This window comes from Pseudoliparis swirei, chromosome 19 (assembly GCF_029220125.1).
Source record: "Pseudoliparis swirei isolate HS2019 ecotype Mariana Trench chromosome 19, NWPU_hadal_v1, whole genome shotgun sequence".
Classification (NCBI taxonomy): domain Eukaryota; kingdom Metazoa; phylum Chordata; class Actinopteri; order Perciformes; family Liparidae; genus Pseudoliparis; species Pseudoliparis swirei.
The window spans coordinates 9658528-9676949 of record NC_079406.1 but is presented as its reverse complement, the minus strand read 5'-3'; the positions used below and the strand labels follow the sequence as shown (position 1 = coordinate 9676949).

Sequence of the window (18422 nt, the reverse complement as noted above, 5' to 3'; positions counted from 1 at the left end):
GTCCAGAAATTAAACATGACACTTTATTTTCAACCACACAGATGTCTTGTGGACAGTCTGGTATCGCGCTCTAAATTGAGCGAAGGCAAAATCCTCTGAGATCCACCTTTCCTTCAAGCCTTTAGGTTTGGTCTCGTGAAGAGGTACTAACTGTGCACATTAATTTTTAGATTTGACGCCAACTGCCTCGTAACCTCACTTCTCCACTCAACAGGTGTTTATTCACTGTAAACTTGTGGCTTGGGATCCCAACCATCAGGACAACAGCAAGAAGGCCTGCCACTATGACCAAGAGCATGGGTAAAAATGTTACTGAAAACATTCACAATATATTCTCTGGGTTCAATCTGACTTGTTTGATGGAACCACTGAGAATAATTTTCTGACCCTTATGAACTCAGCTGGGAGCAGTTGGACAACTCTGCCTCCCGCTATCTCTGTGCCTGCTGTGACTCTGACTGCAAGTCCAGGAGGGTCAGGAGTTCAGCATCAGGTATTGGTGACTTCTATAACAACTTGTCTGGTTTGACTTGTACTTAAACTTTTTATTTTAAAACAGGGAAGCGTGGAATGGCACAAAAAGCTGTCCTTGGGCCGCTGACTATCACTGATGTGAATTATTGATTGTCCAGGTAATTTTTTATATTAACTTTACATTGGTCTATATATTGAGCCTGAACAGCTACTTAATCCAGTCTTTTGTTCTCCAGGCCTGGATCTGTCTTGCACACTGGCTCTTCAATCTGAATTGTATTTGTATCGTTTTTAAATTTCTAAAAGTGTAATGCCTCCCCAATGTTATTAAAGATAACTATACTTGAAAGCTCTGCTTATTGATCTTGTGTTGTTGTTTTTTTTTGCCAAGTGCTTGACATGCACATCTGGTCCTCAACATACACCAGAGCTTTAATACTGGGCTTTACATTCAAGAAGCCTAAATCTCTAATCTATCACAACATTTGTTTGAAGGTCTGTCATTGGGAACATCCTAATCACTGTCATGATAAAATATTGATGGCTTAATATGTTGCTCCTTAATAAACAAAACTAATTTATTTCTAAAACCCCTCTGCATTTTCTTTCTGTCCGTGGGGGTCTTTCAAGGCTAAACACAGTATTTTACAAGGGGTTGACTAGCCTTCTGTACTAGAACTAAATTGTAACATTTAAATGGTTAGTCTTGACGCAGCCTTATTACCCTGTCCATCAGATCCTACCTCTACACTCAGTGTTATCTGATCTTTCTGTATGTAACAGTCTATTGTAATCCACAGCAGCACAAATGTGTCACTTGGATGTGGTGTTACAATGGCTGTTGGCCTGTTGAGACGATAGTGGCATTTTTCTGTTCATTTTATTTCAGCTCAATTGACTTTGGCTCAACTGCAAATCCCATAATGCACCACCAGCAAACCAGTGCAGGCTGCCAAGTACTTTAAATTGGAACACCTGCCAGGAAGAGATCTCTCAGGAAACATTTCAGCAGAGGCAAGAATTCAACTCACGGTACAACCAAAGAAGCCACTGTAACATAACTTGCTTGTGATGTGCTTTCTTGTTTGAATGTGTTGGCTTGACATTGTTTAAAGTTTATTTCCATTTTTGTAAAGTTTAGTGTTTTGAACCAACCAGCCAACAACTAAAAAACATATTGTGCTTTGTTGGAAAGAGTTGTCCCGTGTGTCCTCTGGGGTTCTTGTACCAGGACATTCAAGTTGGGCAAGAGTTGAAAACATCTAGGAACTTGACACCTATTATCCAAAAAGTATCATGCCAACTTCAGTGCTCAACAATTTATAAATATATTTAATGTCACTTTTGGTGACTTTAAAAAAAATGACAAATTAAAACCTGTTTAATTGACTCGGGTTGAACTGCAATAGACATTGAGGGTCGATTGGATAAAATACGTGCAGACTAAAAATATCTATATTGTGAAAGTACCAACCATGGCATTTGGGAGTGAGGATGAAGGTTGGGATTACGGAGGTATGGATTGGCAAAGTGCAGTACAAAAGAAAAAAATGTGGTCGTAATTCAAGCAGTTCAGGAGCTGAGTGATTAAAAGGTCGAGAGGGAAGGATAGTCAAATGTCGAGTGCTGAAATCCCAAATAAGGATTGTAAAGTCACAGTTGTGTTTGAGCATTTCCATCTCGCTCTAGAGAAGGATGAAGGTACAGGGAAGTATGCAAAGTACTGGAATAACAAGCACATATTGTATATGCAGTGAGGGGAGAACAACAAAATGCTTCATTGAGAACAAACAGTGAATGGGGAGAGAAGTTCAAACCCATGATCCTGGCTCAGCGACTAGATTTAGGAGTCATTTCTAGACAAGGGTGTAGGTTTGGTCTCAGCATTGGTAGGAACACTGCCATGGCGACTAACGCTTTAAATGTAATTTTTCCGATTACTATAAAAACCTCTAAGCAGAAGGCTGAGTCTTCATTTTTTCCAGAGTGATCTTTTTTATGCTTTGACACACTCAAAACAAAGTACCTTTTTCAAGGTAGGGCTATAATGCAGCCACAGATACTGACTATATACCACTTTGCCTGAAAGCGTAACTTCTTGTGCTGTAGTTGCTGTACTGCTATGGTTCACTCATGTCCAGGAAACTGCTACACTGACTTCATGACGGTCACTGTGGCTCAAACTGACTGTTCCCAAAAGAGCAAAGAAAACTTAGCCTAGTCTCCACATGCATGTTTTAACATAATAATTAACGTAAAACATATTGATAATATTTATACTGTGAGCCATGATAATACACCTCAACACAGAATCCATGTCAGCCTTCACCAGAAGCCTTGATGGTCCAGCTGCTGCTTCTTCAACCTGCACTACACCTGGACTGGATTTCTGAGTTTCCTGAATGCATTTCAAAATAATGCAGGTTGGCACTGTGTGGGTAGTTAGCCTACTAACGTTACTAGCTAACGTTAACCAACGACCCTCTGGGTGGTGAAAGAACTTTGGATATCTCTTTTCTTTTTTTGGTGGCATTTTCCTATCGACAAAGCACAACAGGGTCAACAGGATCAATACTGAGACCAAACGAAATACTAATATGAGGCTTTATTCTTTCCTAGCTTACCGTGACTACTGCCAGCTCTCTTTCTGCAAGTTACGATTCATGGTGTTTCTGAATTTATGTTTCCCTCTTCTGGGCGGCGAACATAGTATATAACTAGAACGGGCACTCGGTAAAGTGCATACCTTCGCATATCACAAGATTGGGCATTGAATTATGAACATTTTGGCATTAGTTGCATGCCAATTGGATATAAATTGACCGCGCTATGGTAAAAAGAAGATTTTGACCTTTTCATGACCTTGACCTTTGACCCGATAGATCCCAAAATCTAATCAAATGGTCCCCGGATAATAACCAACCATCCCACCACATTTCATGCATTTCAAAAAGATGTTGACCTTTTTCATGACCTTGACCTTTGACCCGATCGATCCTAAAATCTAATCAAATGGTCCCCGGATAATAACCAATCATCCCACCAAATTCCATGCGATTCGGTTTAATACTTTTTGACTTATGCGAATAACACGCACGCACGCATACAAATACACGCCGATCAAAACATTACCTTCCGCATTTTCAATGCAAAGGTAATAATATAAATGAGTTTGAAAATATATTGTGCACAATTATTGTTTCTATTGTGGTATCTTGTTATCTTAAGTTGTGGTTCAAGAAGTTCTAACTTACAGCCACATATACGTGGCAAGGGGCCTTCAGATTTTCTGGGCTGAGGCTCAGGGCTATGCGGGTTATATGTTTGGGTTAAAAGCCCCCATGAAATGACGTGATTCTGATCCAAGGCTGCAGCACAACGCCCCTTCATTGCTCTCCATGAAGCATGAAGGAGGTAACTCAGTCATTTGTGTGGATTTTCTGTTCAGACCTTTAGAAATCCCCCGGGCTGTAGCAGAACGCTCGTAATTCGACACGTTTTCTTTTTGTAATAAACTGTATTACATCAGCAATGAAACAGTGACCACAGAGATCGCTTCATCATCATCCTTCAACATCACGGCCGACTGAAAGATACGACACTCACGAGCAATTCAAATTAACAAAATATTGGTGGGGACAATCTTCTTTTCCAAAACTTTGGTTGTGACTCGTCCTTATGGACCATATGCAAACCGACACCTTTGATTGAAAGGGTTGTTTGACATCAATGTAATTACATTTGCAAGGTATGTTGCAGTTCTCAGGAAAACAAGGAACGTTCTGGATTTTTCACTGCAGTGGGGTAACAAGTAAGAAAGTACTTAGGCTATCACTCATTTGGCATACCACAAGAAAGAGCCACAAAGAGAATAAACAATATATGACATTGTGAACAAATTAACATGCTATTTGAAGTTCATGGATCTGATGTAATAAATACTCCATAAATTAAGAAAGAGGGACATTTGTGTATGAAAGAATGTGTATAGTGTCAGACTGCCGAACCATTTGTGGTGAAAGAGCTCTGTCCTTCAATTGAATTATTCCAACTATTTGTTAAATAAATGCTTCAAGACATTTAACTTAAGTGTTTCACATCACATTTGTTTTTCTCTTCAGGAGATTGAAACAGTTCATTTCCACAATAGCTACAACATGAACAATGTTCATCTCTCCATCGCACATTACGAACTCTGCTTCCTCCCCGGAGTCTCGGTGACTTCACGTCTCATCGGGTCCATTGGACCTGGCTGGGTCCGATGCCTCCTGCCATGGCCCTGCTGATGCATACAATGTAAATGTAATAGCTTTGATTCGCTGGTCGTCGGAGCCCAGACTGCTGCTCTGCACTTTACCTGAACCCGGGTGCTGCACCATCACGTTACCGACATTGAACCAACATAAACAACTTTTTATCATCACTGTATTTATTCATAGTTACAGTGAGAATTCAGTGAGGCCACACAGGAACATAAAAACATTATTCGTCATCCCTTCTGTGATAGCATTTTGTGAATAAAAAATAATTCATATTCAGGTCTCTATTGACTTTTCTTTAAAATACATTAGAAAAACTACAGGTGTGCTCAGACCCTGATCAAATCGTTTTTTGCACATTGGATAAATTCATCTTGGGTAAAAAGAAATTGCCTCCTGGGTGAAATTGCTCTACACTTCTCCCATGGCTTCAGTCACCAACAACCACTAATATTTGCTACAGCCATTGAGCCGCAAGAAATTGCACTCCCAATCAGAAACCACTTTATGTATTTGTCATTTTTAGTATACACTCCACTCAGATCCTAACGTAAGTGGTGTACCCAGAAATGGCGTTGAACAGAAGGTTTCCCCTCAACCAAATGACCAGTTTCTGTAAGTCTCTAACCTCCCAGAACATTTACTCTCATGTCAGGCTATAAACTTAATTTGGAATTATTTCCTTGAACTGCCTGTAATTCTCTTCAACATAATGTACCATTCAAGATGCTGCTACCCATGCCCGTATGCTGTGGCCCTCCTTTGCACAATTACTACAGAACATGTTTAGCAGCATAACCCAAACCATCAAACCCCAGTGAGCCAACCGTACAGACATAAGAGTCCCTTCCTTCATTTTGTGTGACTCTCTTAGCTGGACACTTGTTTGATGGATATCTCCTACTCTCATACTTCATGGATTATGGAAATGTTTTCATCTTCCCCAAATCAAATTGAAGACATGGGGAGCCTTTTTTGAAAACTTAAGCGATATAGTAATATACTATAGTAATCACTAGACCAGATCGACAGGCATTTATGTCATATATTGAAGTGTTTTGTTGTGCATGTGTGGGTTGATTTACTTAGTTATTAGTGTGAAAGGCATTGCTCAAGTTATTGTTTTGGATTCATGGGCCACAACTTTACTATTGGGCTCAGCCTCACTGCTCCCATCACACTTGTATCCAGCCACAGCAGGCATTAGTCTCAGTGAAAAAGCTAACTGCACAACAGAGAGAACAACACCGAGCAGTTAAAGAGACAACTCTTTCTCACAGGGAGTCGGGGAAAAGAGAGCTTAAAGTTTAAACACATTAGAAGGTGATATGTCGAGTTACGGTTACAGGTCCTCCTGCTGCTCCAACTAAATCTGGTACCGCTTCTATGAGAGCAAATTACAAGCTGCATTGTCTCGTATGATTCCCTTGTGTGTACATGTGGGTCATTTAATACAATAGTATGGACTGTGTCTGTGGGTCCTATCCAGAGTTTCTCCAGGTAAAATATTGATCAGTGAAAACAGGAGAATGTGCACTGCCACAGGGCTAAGGTCTACTCTCGACAAATGAAATAAAGGCCTGAGTTAGTTTAACAGGTACAACACATTTTGGATTTCTTTAGACTTTTAGTCACTTTCTAGATTCATCTGATATAATAATTAGAAAGCAAAGCTTCTTGTTTAGGAACAGGAATGTCCAGCCACTGATCCCGGTCCTGTTCAATGGAGGAAAGGGCTTCCGCGTGCCATGGCTAGTGCATGTTGGGATACTTCAGGCAGAATCTGTCGAACATATCGTATATGGCCCGTCTGGAAAGAAAACAAATATGCAATCAATTCCTAAACAACAACACAGCAAAATGGGGCAGCAGGACAAAGACATGATCAAATAAAAAAAGATGTGAAACGCAGTGGCGGCTCCTGAAAAAATTCTCGGGGGGGGCAATTTTTTTGATAATGATTAACCCTCCCAAAACCACAGAACTTCAGACAGCTGTCTATGTGTAGCTTCGTCATAATGCCATCAAGTCATGTGACTCCGTCAGTGTGATGGCTATGACTGAACTATGTCTGTGAGCTTGTCGTTTGTTCATAAACAGACAGACAGTCTGAGGCCGTCTGTGAGCTGTCTGTCAGTAATCCAGCTCCTGGTCTTTGATTTGGTGATTTTTTTCAACAAGATTTAAATAATTATAATAATAATAAATATGAGATCCCCATTTGTGATTCCTGCATCTGTGCTTTTTCAAATAATAGAAGAAATACAATTGCAATCACTTTCAAGTAAACCAGATTGCTCCACCAGACAAGAAAAAGCTAAATGTTGAGCTTTTGTTTTGAAGGGCAACAGCAGAAAAGCCCAACTCACGGAGGTAAGACCTGGCAAGTCGCCAAGAATCTCGGCTGTCGCGCATGCGCAGACGCAACTTGTAAATACCATAACGTAAACATTTACATTAAGGTACAGGCATTTCAACATTTATTTATTGATGACTTAGTTTTATGTCTTTGTACTTTGACCTTGTGTAACATGTGGAGTTGTCAATAAAGGTCTTTCTGCATTTCCCCTGCGCCTCACCTGTAGTCCTACGTTCCTCTTTCAGGAGCACAGCTGACAACACGGCTGTCAGAGAACCCGTTTACAGGAGTTCTTTAACATCAGGCGGAGATCTTTTCTGACGTCGATCTTCCAGTGAGGAAGAAAACGTTTCAGAAGACACCTCAGAAAATATTCGAGAATGAGGAACAATGTGTTTCTGATTTTATTTTCATTTTATTTTGGAGAGCGACAGGGAACGTCTCCGAGGTCGACCGATCGACGTGTTGGCGACCGCTGGTCTAGGAGGTCCTACTTCTATTGTTGCCATGTGTCTTCAATGTTACGCCGACCGAAAGGAGTCTCTTTTAAAGAAAGAATTGAATCGCTGCTGTTGCCCTGAGCACTGGCCGACTGAATACGCCTCTGTCGAAGCTGTATGACGTACTGAGACGCTTTTACGTCGATTAATTATGACAAGACCTGGAGGGGCGACTCCTCCCGGAAGCCATAGAGAATGCATTGAGAGCTCTGTTTTGTGAAAAAAATGGGTTTAACATTGGAGTCAATGGGAGAGGTCTGGGGCGATTTTCATTTCGCCCAAAGTCGCCCCAGAAGGGGCGGGGCCATTTGAAGCACGACTTTAGGCTGACTGAATGACTGTTACCTGATTGGACAATGACGTACAGAGGCAGAGCAGACGTCTAGTGGTAGAATGCGACTTTTTTCTTTTCTTTTTTTCTTCTTTTTTCTTTCCCCCCGAGGCAGTGCGTCGCCCCAATCGCCCTAATGGACAAGCCGCCCCTGGTGAAACGCAGTCTGGGATTTGACCACCTCAAGTTAGTCTGATTGTTTCCACGCAACAAGAATTATACCCTCAATCTTGAAATTGACGGTAGATGAGAGATGATAAATGTGTACTTTTGTTCATCTTAATTTTCATAAGCTACCGGCTCTAAATACAGGAGGTCCTGATTAAGAACTATTAAAGTGGTGAGATTTATATATTGATATAATCTGAAGATCCAGCTTTCACGGGGCGTTTTACAGCCGAGTGTGAAGCGGCGGGGATGAGAGTCAGAACCTCCAAATCTGAGGCCATGGTGCTCTGCTGGAAACCGGTGGATTGCTCTCTCTGTAAGGTGGCCGGGCTCAGCCTTAGAGATAGGGTAAGGAGATGAGTTTCCTCTGTAAGGTGGCCAGGCTCAGCCTTAGAGATAGGGTAAGGAGATGAGTTTCCTCTGTAAGGTGGCCGGGCTCAGCTTTAGAGATAGGGTAAGGAGATGAGTTTCCTCTGTAAGGTGGCCAGGCTCAGCCTTAGAGATAGGGTAAGGAGATGAGTTTCCTCTGTAAGGTGGCCGGGCTCAGCCTTAGAGATAAGGTAAGGAGATGAGTTTCCTCTGTAAGGTGGCCGGGCTCAGCCTTAGAGATAGGGTAAGGAGATGAGTTTCCTCTGTAAGGTGGCCAGGCTCAGCCTTAGAGATAGGGTAAGGAGATGAGTTTCCTCTGTAAGGTGGCCAGGCTCAGCCTTAGAGATAGGGTAAGGAGATGAGTTTCCTCTGTAAGGTGGCCGGGCTCAGCTTTAGAGATAGGGTAAGGAGATGAGTTTCCTCTGTAAGGTGGCCAGGCTCAGCCTTAGAGATAGGGTAAGGAGATGAGTTTCCTCTGTAAGGTGGCCAGGCTCAGCCTTAGAGATAGGGTAAGGAGATGAGTTTCCTCTGTAGAGTGGCCGGGCTCAGCCTTAGAGATAGGGTAAGGAGATGAGTTTCCTCTGTAAGGTGGTCGGGCTCAGCCTTAGAGATAGCGTAAAAGTGCAAAGTGATCAGCTTTTTAAAAAATGATTTAATCTTCTAGCGTTGAAGGACATCAGGTCATTCCCTGTCATTAGGCCAATTGTGGTGAAGCCAAAGTAGAGTTGCAAGTCTTGTTTTGATTTTTTGTGTCTAAAGTCATCAGATTCATGAGGATTGACTCAATAACAAGTCATGTGACTCTCGACTTTACTCCGTCAACATGACTTGTTGCTACTGGGAAGAGAAAGGAGCGATGAAAGTGTGGCTTTACAGGTTAGGCTAATCAATGTACTGATGGTTACCTACCAATAGCAGTTCTACAGAGCTGGAATTCATACTACAAGCAGTCCAAATCCAGTGTGTTAATGTGACTTTAGCTAAAAAATACAGAGAGTTGTAAGCGTCTTTGAGTGTCTAGAAAAGCGCTATATAAATGTGTATTATTATTATTATTAATATTATTATAGTTTATTCTTGTTAGCCCTGTCGAACTAGATATACCTCACACACCTGATACCTGGCCACACATATCTTTTGATACCCTTTGAGTCGGCAGTTTACCTGAAGACGTTCTGCTTAAACAGGTATGCGCTGATGTGTCCTCCATTCAGATATCTGACTTCACATCCTGGCCAGATCTCCTGCAGGCTGAGGACCCCTGTACGGGGGACGTAGGCATCCTCTTTGGCCTGGACCACGACGATGAGACTGGTGTCTACGGGGACTAGGACAGAGGGAAGCACAGCTCGCCTTTATTTCTGTATACATGCTACTGGAACCGATCAGAAACATTTCCATATGGGTCTGTCTGCATTCAAACTTACCAGAAAAGTTGGCCATGTGTGTGCATTCGTCCATCACTGCCTTCATGAAGCTGATCGATTCTCTATGTAAGGATGGCCGATAGCATTTGGCTAAATCCGTCTTCTTCCCACGCAGCGTGCTGTTTGCATGAAGGCTTCTGAATCAGTTTAACAAACAAATTACAAACAAAATGTACATAATGCAGGTTTACCTGCTGCATAGTATAGATTTGATTGTGATAGCACAACGATTTATGAGTAAAGTATTATCTTCGCAACACAATATTATGTAAAATATGCAAAAAAAACGGAAGAAAAAATTTCTTCTATTATATTTCTGGATCACTCCATATCAGTCCTATTTACGAATTTGGGTATAAGTAGTACAACGTGAGTCGTACAACGTGATATTTGCAATTAATTAACTGCAAAGAACACATTCATCAGCTTATATTCACAATAACTTAAATTGATTACCTTGGTGTGCCCAAGCTCCTCCCACTGGTGTTCCCAGATGAAACCAATTGGTCTGCTCTCGCCTCGCCCCCTTCAGGGCCTGCTTCCCCTCCAGCTTTGGAGTTCTGACCCACTGATGCTCTGGCATCTCCAGACAGGCCCAACTGATGCTCCAAAGAGTCCACATTCTTGGAAAAATCTGGACCCATCTTAAAGGAATCAGCCTGATAAATGTGGACAGATACAATCTGTGTTTGGTAAGTTCTGCAACAGAATCCTCGATGCTGCTCTGCTTCTTGGAGTGTTTCCCTTAGGAGCCAATTCTAACTGTAGAAACATTTATTAAAAATTAAAAATCGGATCTGGTGTAATTTCATGTTGACACAAAACAAAGAAAAGCATAATAACGTGAGCATTTGTGAAGCTACAACAAACAAATGAATACCTTTGTTGATAATAGCCGATACATTGTCTTTTGATTAATACACCTATCACTACACGTATCCTTTTGGTACATATTGTTTCCACATTTATTCTAACTCATTATCCTTTTAAATAACCCAAACTGTAACCCTCTAGCCAATTGAATCCTGGTTGAAATGTGAAATACAAACACTGTACAAATTCTTATAATTTCTTTGTGAGAGTGTGAAAAAGTAATACAAAGTAGAAGGATAACACACCCCACAGTAGTCCAACAGCTTGATGATCTCTTCTTCATACACGGAGTCAATGGCATACTGCTTCTCCAGCTCTTTCCAGTTCACTGCTTTGCTCAACACTCCCTACACACACACACACACACACACACACACACACACACACACACACACACACACACACACACACACACACACACACACACACACACACACACACACACACACACACACACACACACACACACACACACACACACACACACACACACACACACACACGTTTGTTTCCTTGAATGAATAAAACAAGTGAAGGTCTACAGAATACACTGTTGATAGAGATCAGCTCCAACCACCTTAAACCAGAGCCGAGCCGAGGCCGTGAGCTAACCAGTGGGGAACGCTCACATGGACCAGTGAGCACTTAAAGCATGCGGGACGATGTCAACAAATCAGACAGTTTCCCACCGGTCACTCCCCTGCACATCACTTAATTCTTCACTGTAAACTTACATTGCACTGATTAAAGGACTGTTACCTACCTGTGCACTTTATTGTATATTTTATATTCTTCTGTACATTTAATATGTTTCAATTATTGCACTTTGTTGATTGTTATTGATTGTTCCGATGTCGCACCATACGCCATAACAAATTCCTTGAATGTGGAAACATACTCGGCAAATAAAAGGTTCTGATTCTGATGCCAGGTGGTTACCGTGGTGAAGACACTAGAGGCAGTGGACCAGGACAAACAGGGAATCAGAGGGATGGGCTTCGGCCAGTTGGTGACTGCCAGGGATGCCATCTGGACAAAGACACACATGACTACATTAGAAATCATATCTTTTAACTATGTATTATATTGTCTACTCCACTTGTATTTGCATACAGGCTTGATGCCAAATATGTACTTTTAAATGTGCTTCAAAAGTGTTTTAATCTCTTCTGTCGACTCACATATCCTCCCATGGAGATCCCAGTCACTCCTAGAGGCCAGTAACCTTCTCTCTCCAGCCACCGGAGAAGCACTGTTGACTCCAGGATCAAAGCCCCACCCATCACAAAGAGGTCGGACACATTCTTTAGACTGGAGCGTCTGGAATACCCAAAAATAATGTCCCTGTTTACGTGACACTGAATTCATTCCAGCTGTAAAGGACAAGTCTTAGTATCTTAGAGATAAAGCCAACCGAGGCCAATGTGTGAGTTGTGATACTGGACTATATAAATCACATGGACTTGACTTCAATAAACTACTTCCATGAAACCTTTGGAGTTATGGTAAATGGTATATAGACTGCACTTGTATAGATCTTTTCTAGTCTTCCAACCACTCAAATCGCTTTAACGCTACATGACATCATTCACCCATGCACACACTGATGGGAGGAGCTAACCTGCCCATCAGCAGTAACTAACATTCACACACACATTGATACACCGGCGTAGAACATCTACGAGAGCTATTTGAGTTAAGTGTCTTGCCCAAGGACACATCGCCATGGACTAGCGTAGCTGGGGATCGAACCACCGACACGCCGATTAAAGGACATAGGAGTAGTGCATTAAGCATTGTGGTGGAGGAACATACTGAACATAGATCAACATTGAAGGGTCAGCCATGCTTCAGCTTTCTTTGGACTTTTTGTTCTTGTAACTCTGAGACGCATGGTAACTGCTGCTGTCCTCTGAAGGAGCGCTACAAAGGGGATTCAATACTCAATGGAGTACACCTTTAAAGTGTTTCTATCTCGTATGTGTGGCCATTAAATGCAAACTAAAGATCCGTTGTCTCGTTTTGCTTCTCGTGTTTAAAACTGAAAGCTCACTTTAATCTACTTCAGTGTGAAATAAAAAAACACAGCCAATTACCAAAACACTTATCAATCAACCAAGTGACTAGTGTGAGAATGGTTAACTTACAGTTGGTCTTTGGGTTTACGAGAGCCATGTAAAAGGAGAGTCAAGGAATAAAACAACATATATCAGATTAAGATATAACACAATGTAAACATATGACCCGAGGATGGAATTCTAACAGATTTTCTGAATTCTGTCCTCTAGCCAGTTCCATGTGTCCCCGATGCAGCCAATACCATATTATCTTTCAAACACATTGATTCATATGCTTTTTTCTCCAAAACACACTTGTAAATTGAGACTCCGCCCACTCCTCCTCTCTACCGCCATCTGCCAGATGGATCGTGGAGGTCTCCATCGTGGAATATGCCTACTACCAACTATTCATACACTCTGTCATATTCATTGAATGTATTTTAACTCTAAATCTGTCCTTCTGTACACATTACATCTATTGCATCTGTCCATCCTGGAGAGGGATCCTCCTCTGTTGCTCTCCTGAAGGTTTCTTCCCTTTTTTCCCCCTGAAGGGTTATTTGGGAGTTTTTCCTGATCCGATGTGAGGTTTTGGGGCAGCGATGTCTATGTGTACAGATTGTAAAGCACTCCGAGACAAATTTGTAATTTGTGAAATTGGGCTATACAAATAAACTGAATTGAATTGAATTAAATTCTTCATCAATTACGGCGTTTCCAAAGCATTCGTCCAAACATTGAACACACGCACTTATGGCCCGCTCTACTGACTTAACAAATGACGATCAGTTCATAAGTCATGAGAAGTACCACTGTTTAATCTCTCCTGGAGAGCTTTGTCAGGTCTGAGAAATAACCCAGATGGTGTCCTAGTGATGTCATCAGATCTCATCTTGGTATTGAGCAGAACGCCTGCGTTACAGAGTTGTAGAGCATGAAAGGCATGGCATGTACGAGACAGGGAAGGACCTATAGAGCTCACAGTGCTCCGACCTTTGGTCTGACTTGACCTTGGCTTTGCCCGTCTGTGCGGTATTTTGTTGACCAGCACAGAGTGCATGGTGCAGGGATGGGAGGTGTAACGACCTTCTAGGTAGTTTTGTTGTCACCGCCTGTTTCTGTTGTGATTTCTGTCACTCAATCTTGGCGCTTTGTTTCAGACACCTCCCTCCTCGTGTGTCTTCCTCAGCAAGCCCCGCCCTCATTGTTTCCAACTGTGGCTGTTACCCGCCTTCCCCTGTGTATCTAGTCTGTGTCTACGCCTGGTTTTGTGCCAGTTTGTCTCCATACGTACGGTGAGCTTTACCGTGTGGCTTCCCCGTGCTTCAACCAGCTGTTGTTCACCCGTGAGTTTTTGCCCTGCGAACCCTGCCCAAGTAAAAACTTGTTTTTTCACCCGACTACCGAGCCTGGAGGCTGCCTGTGAGTCCTGTTCCCAGGTCCTTAACAGGAGGGAGTTTCAGTCAAATGAGGCAGTGCAAAGAAAGTTGCTGGTGTTTCGGTGGAAATGTCACTGCGCTGTAAGTCTGGATGTTATTTCAACAGGACGGAAGCAGGTGTGAAGAAGCACAATGAAAGGATATAATAAGGGTTCTCCAGAAGCAGTGAAGCCATTCCTGCCTCTTTGATCATGGGCCTGGCCATCAGGGTCCGCCGACGCCAGAAAGACTACACACACACACACACACACGCGCACACACACACACAAACACACTTGATTTCACGGTCAGACAGTACACTTCAGGGACTTTGTCCACAGAGGTTTAATGGTTCCGTCTTACATGGTCTCCGGTCCCTGCCAAGTGGATGCATACTGGTCGGTTCTTCTGCCACCTCTTGGGAACTATGAACTGGAACCTGAAACAACACCAAACCACACACACACACACACACACACATTACAGCACAGCATAGACACTGAAATACTTGCTTTGAAAAATAAACTTGGCATTGCTGGTTTTCATTCTGTATTATAAGCTGTTCACAGAGCGAGTGGCAGGAGGTTAAACCTTTCCCTCTCTAATATCTACTTTACATTGCTGTGAAACCAGCTCCTTCAATCAAATTCAAATGCATGAGCTAAAACTACATTTCACAAGATGACTTTTCAACACATGATAAAGTTGGCGTTAACGTGGGCTCTCAGCAGTTATAAGCAGTGCTAGAGAAAGACTCGCGCTTTCAACAGAGGAGCTGGTCACTGTGATTACTCTGAGCAGCATGACGGGAATGAATTATAATGAGTCTGATTAAAGTAGTTGTTCCTCCACGACTTATGATTGACAAATCGTGACCTTACGGTCTGAGCTACTGTGTGCCAATGAATGTAAAACTCGGGATTATGCAACTGATCGGCCAATCAGCTGAAAACCAGCTGGCTTCATGAGCAGTTGATCAATGGATGCGTCTCTAATAGAGAACATTGTAAAAGATTTAGTGCAAGACAACATCAGGTTCTGTACCTGGCTTTGACAGCCTCTGCTGGCAGGATTCCAGGAACCAAGTGCTCCAGAGGAGAGATGAAGAACCCATCGTGGATGTGACAGTCAATGTGCTCCTCTGTCTGGACACAAAGGCACAAATCCTCACTCGCACACATCTGTGCGAATACAAAACTAATGAGCAGCGAAGAGTACCTTGTTTATGTGAACAGGATAGTCTTCAGGCACCAGAGACCTGCACCTCTCTCTGTCTCCAATGATCTTACGGAACTCAAACATTCTGTATAACACCAAGAGGGAAGAACATATCAGTGTGACACCAGTACCTTCTGTTCCATCGCTGATTCCACAACAACATTGAACTTGCTGGATGATGTGACCTCAAATCTACATCATGAGATAAATTGCCTGAGATCTGTCTGCTGAGAACAGCCTCATGGAAGTGATGCATTATTATTGTTTTATTAAGTCATTCTATTGAACTGAGACCGATTCTATACTCTACGGTGACCCCTATTCTCTTGTAATGGATTCACGTATTTCTGTAGTGGTACCTATATTTTGCATGCTTAGTTTTTTCCCCATAAAGTAACTACTTTTCCCCTTGTTTTCCTATTATTACATGATATCATACTACAGCAGGGACATGCTGGTGGGACTACAACTCCCAGCTGTCCACCAAGCACTTGGAGATCCTCCAGGAAGAGTTGTATGTGATGACGAGCTTCTCTAATCTCCTGATATTTCGAGCTGTATTGTGTTCTTGTTTGTTCCCCGTACCTCTTGAGGTCTTCAGGCTTCCCCCATCCTCCAATGAAGAGTTTGGTGAGGAGCAGCCTTCTGTAAAATACATCAAGTCGGCTCACACCCATGGACCAGCACATCTGGCATCTACAGACAGACAGACAGGCAGACAGACAGACAGTGTGTTATCTCGCATAACGTGTAGCATAAGAGCTGAAAGAATCTGTTAGTCGCTTGTATGTTCTTGTGTGCCAAATGTGCACAAAATCTGAAGCACACAAGAGGCATCCAAACGACACTGGGGTACTTTTATCAGGGTTGGTGGGCTCAACCAGAGCTAACAGGAAAAGGACTAGAGGACCCATCAGGCGGCCAGACGCCCTCATCTAATCTCGTCTCCTTTTCTTTCTTTTTTTGACAAGTTGACTTTTTGCATTAATTCATCTTATATGTGTTTATTTTGGATTGCATGGCAGTATAATACTGCTCTTGTACTGTGAATCTTGTCCTTCACTTTTCTCAGACAACGTTACAAAGTCCACAAATATACTGCAACTTCAAAAGCTGTCAGTCTCAGGACTGTTTCACAGGACTCTGGTTAGCCCAGCAACGAGAACCCAGAGACTGTTGGGCCTACATCGCGAAGAGACCCGGCTCCATCATAGCATCGCGGCTCGGCACGTTACGTTTGCATTAATGATGCTTGGTGCTCAAACGTAGTCACACATTGACGGACAATGTTTTCATTGACAATGAAACAATGTTTCAAATTCTTCATGTTCAGATGCTGGCCATGTTATCTGCCCAGAGAACTCACCAGGGTTCTTGTTGCTGTGGTGTATTGTACACCACATATATCTAAATCCTGAATCGAAAAGATGTCGTACTGGGTTTTTGAAATCTACAACATAGCCTGTAAACAGCCAGACTCTTAATGCACAGTAATGCTTTATGGTATTTAGACAGCTGTAACATCCTGTGATTTACAAAACAGAATAACAGCTAACGGTGCTGATTTCAACCCTAAACACATACTCCCATTGTTGTGTTTTTATGGGGGTCAGGGAAACTTTAACACATCAACAATAGATACCACATATCCATCGACTAAAATCTTAGAAACTGACGATTATTCTGGAATACACTGTGATAAATCTATAATAAACACTGATGTATTAGGCATCTGTTCAGCTTCCAGTGTATGAGGGCTCAATTATGTCTCATAGGTTGTAGAGCTGATAGCATTTGTTTCACAAATTCACTAAATGTGACCATTTTTCACCACTCCAAAACAGGTGGTTTGCTTTTGAGCTGAAATTTAGAACCAAAATAGGTCAATATTGACAAAATACCATTTCAGGTAATTGTTTTAGGAGAGGTGAAGATACACTTTTTTTCAGAACGATCAGATCCGCACGTTATCCATAATGCTCAAAGCACGTGACATGTTAGACATCGTATGGAACGTTAGATATTGACTGTGCTTCTTGGTTGCGGCTAGCATTAGTACCGCCATGACTTGAATAGAGGCGCAAGAGAATGTAAACTGCGGCTGAGCTGGTCGTATTTTAGCTCACAGCGATTTTTTTTTTAAAAAGAATACACACCTTTACTTGGAGAACGTTACTAAGTCCCTATAGTGTAGGGTTTCATTGATATGGCAGCATTCAAATGCGATAACCATACCATAAATAATAACGTTACTGAGCCAGCTTTCCTCAATAATGGTATATTGACAGTTGATATGACTACAGTAAGTTACATAATAGACCAATGTCATTATGTCAATGATTAATTAGTTTCATTATTATCAATGACAAAGCATATAGCGTTAACCTTTATAACAGTAACTAACGTTATATTATTACCAGTGGTGTGTAGGAATGGCACTATGAATGATACCGGTACACATCACCCAAGAGACCGTCTTCTGAAACAATGATTTAACGTTAACTGCTGTCCGAAGTTGAACTTAGCTAAGTGAGCTAACAAAACTAGCCTAGATCACTCGAGGTTCCAGACCAAACAGCGACAGACGGACTGAGTTGACCGAAATATTCACGTTAACGTTACACTATCTCACACTGTATACAGACGTCAGTTATCCTTGGGGACTTCTTCACACTGCTAGCTAACAGCTACCTTCCTCAGAGGGCGAAAGGACATGCACTGACCACGAGTCAAGCTGCTGCGATGCACCCAGAAATAGTGTGTCGGGACTTCCGGTTACAAGATTAATATAACCTGTTCCAACTGTGTTTATATAATAAGCCACAGACATGTAAATAGAAACTTGATTGAAAGAAACGGAGCTTTTATGAGCATATGAACATCGAATAACTTTTAGTTAATGGCAAAGTGTTAACTATATGTCATACAATTCAAACGCCGCACCTTAATTACGTAAAAATGGTTGT

At 42.1% G+C, this 18422-nt stretch overlaps 1 protein-coding gene and 1 long non-coding RNA gene across 2 annotated transcripts; one reads left to right on the top strand and one right to left on the bottom strand.

Annotated features, from left to right (window-relative positions):
• Nucleotides 1-215: 215 nt before the first annotated feature.
• On the top strand, nucleotides 216-630 carry LOC130209262 (uncharacterized). Its single transcript, XR_008834582.1, has 3 exons — nucleotides 216-300; nucleotides 402-493; nucleotides 560-630. It is a non-coding gene; the product is annotated as an uncharacterized LOC130209262 (long non-coding RNA).
• A 4251-nt stretch (nucleotides 631-4881) lies between these two features.
• On the bottom strand, nucleotides 4882-18179 carry abhd18 (abhydrolase domain containing 18). Its single transcript, XM_056439475.1, has 14 exons — nucleotides 17874-18179; nucleotides 16042-16152; nucleotides 15457-15541; nucleotides 15283-15383; nucleotides 14602-14677; nucleotides 14404-14488; nucleotides 12908-12935; nucleotides 11942-12080; nucleotides 11700-11789; nucleotides 11006-11107; nucleotides 10344-10546; nucleotides 9888-10024; nucleotides 9625-9787; nucleotides 4882-6543 (listed from the first exon to the last, which is right to left on the bottom strand). Exons 2-14 carry the CDS (start codon nucleotides 16143-16145, stop codon nucleotides 6486-6488), a joined length of 1371 nt encoding a protein of 456 aa, XP_056295450.1. The 5' UTR covers nucleotides 16146-16152; nucleotides 17874-18179; the 3' UTR covers nucleotides 4882-6485.
• Nucleotides 18180-18422: the final 243 nt, after the last annotated feature.

What these genes read in the sequence shown, in the direction of transcription:
- abhd18 (XM_056439475.1), bottom strand. Translation starts at nt 16,145, where the DNA reads ATGTGCTGGTCCATGGGTGTGAGCCGACTTGATGTATTTTACAGAAGG. An exon ending in GCAGAGGCTGTCAAAGCCAG is followed by an intron (nt 14,678 to 15,282) that starts GTACAGAACCTG and finishes GTGTTGTTTCAG; the next exon opens with GTTCCAGTTCATAGTTCCCA. An exon ending in TGGCAGGGACCGGAGACCAT is followed by an intron (nt 14,489 to 14,601) that starts GTAAGACGGAAC and finishes GTGTGTGTGTAG; the next exon opens with TCTTTCTGGCGTCGGCGGAC.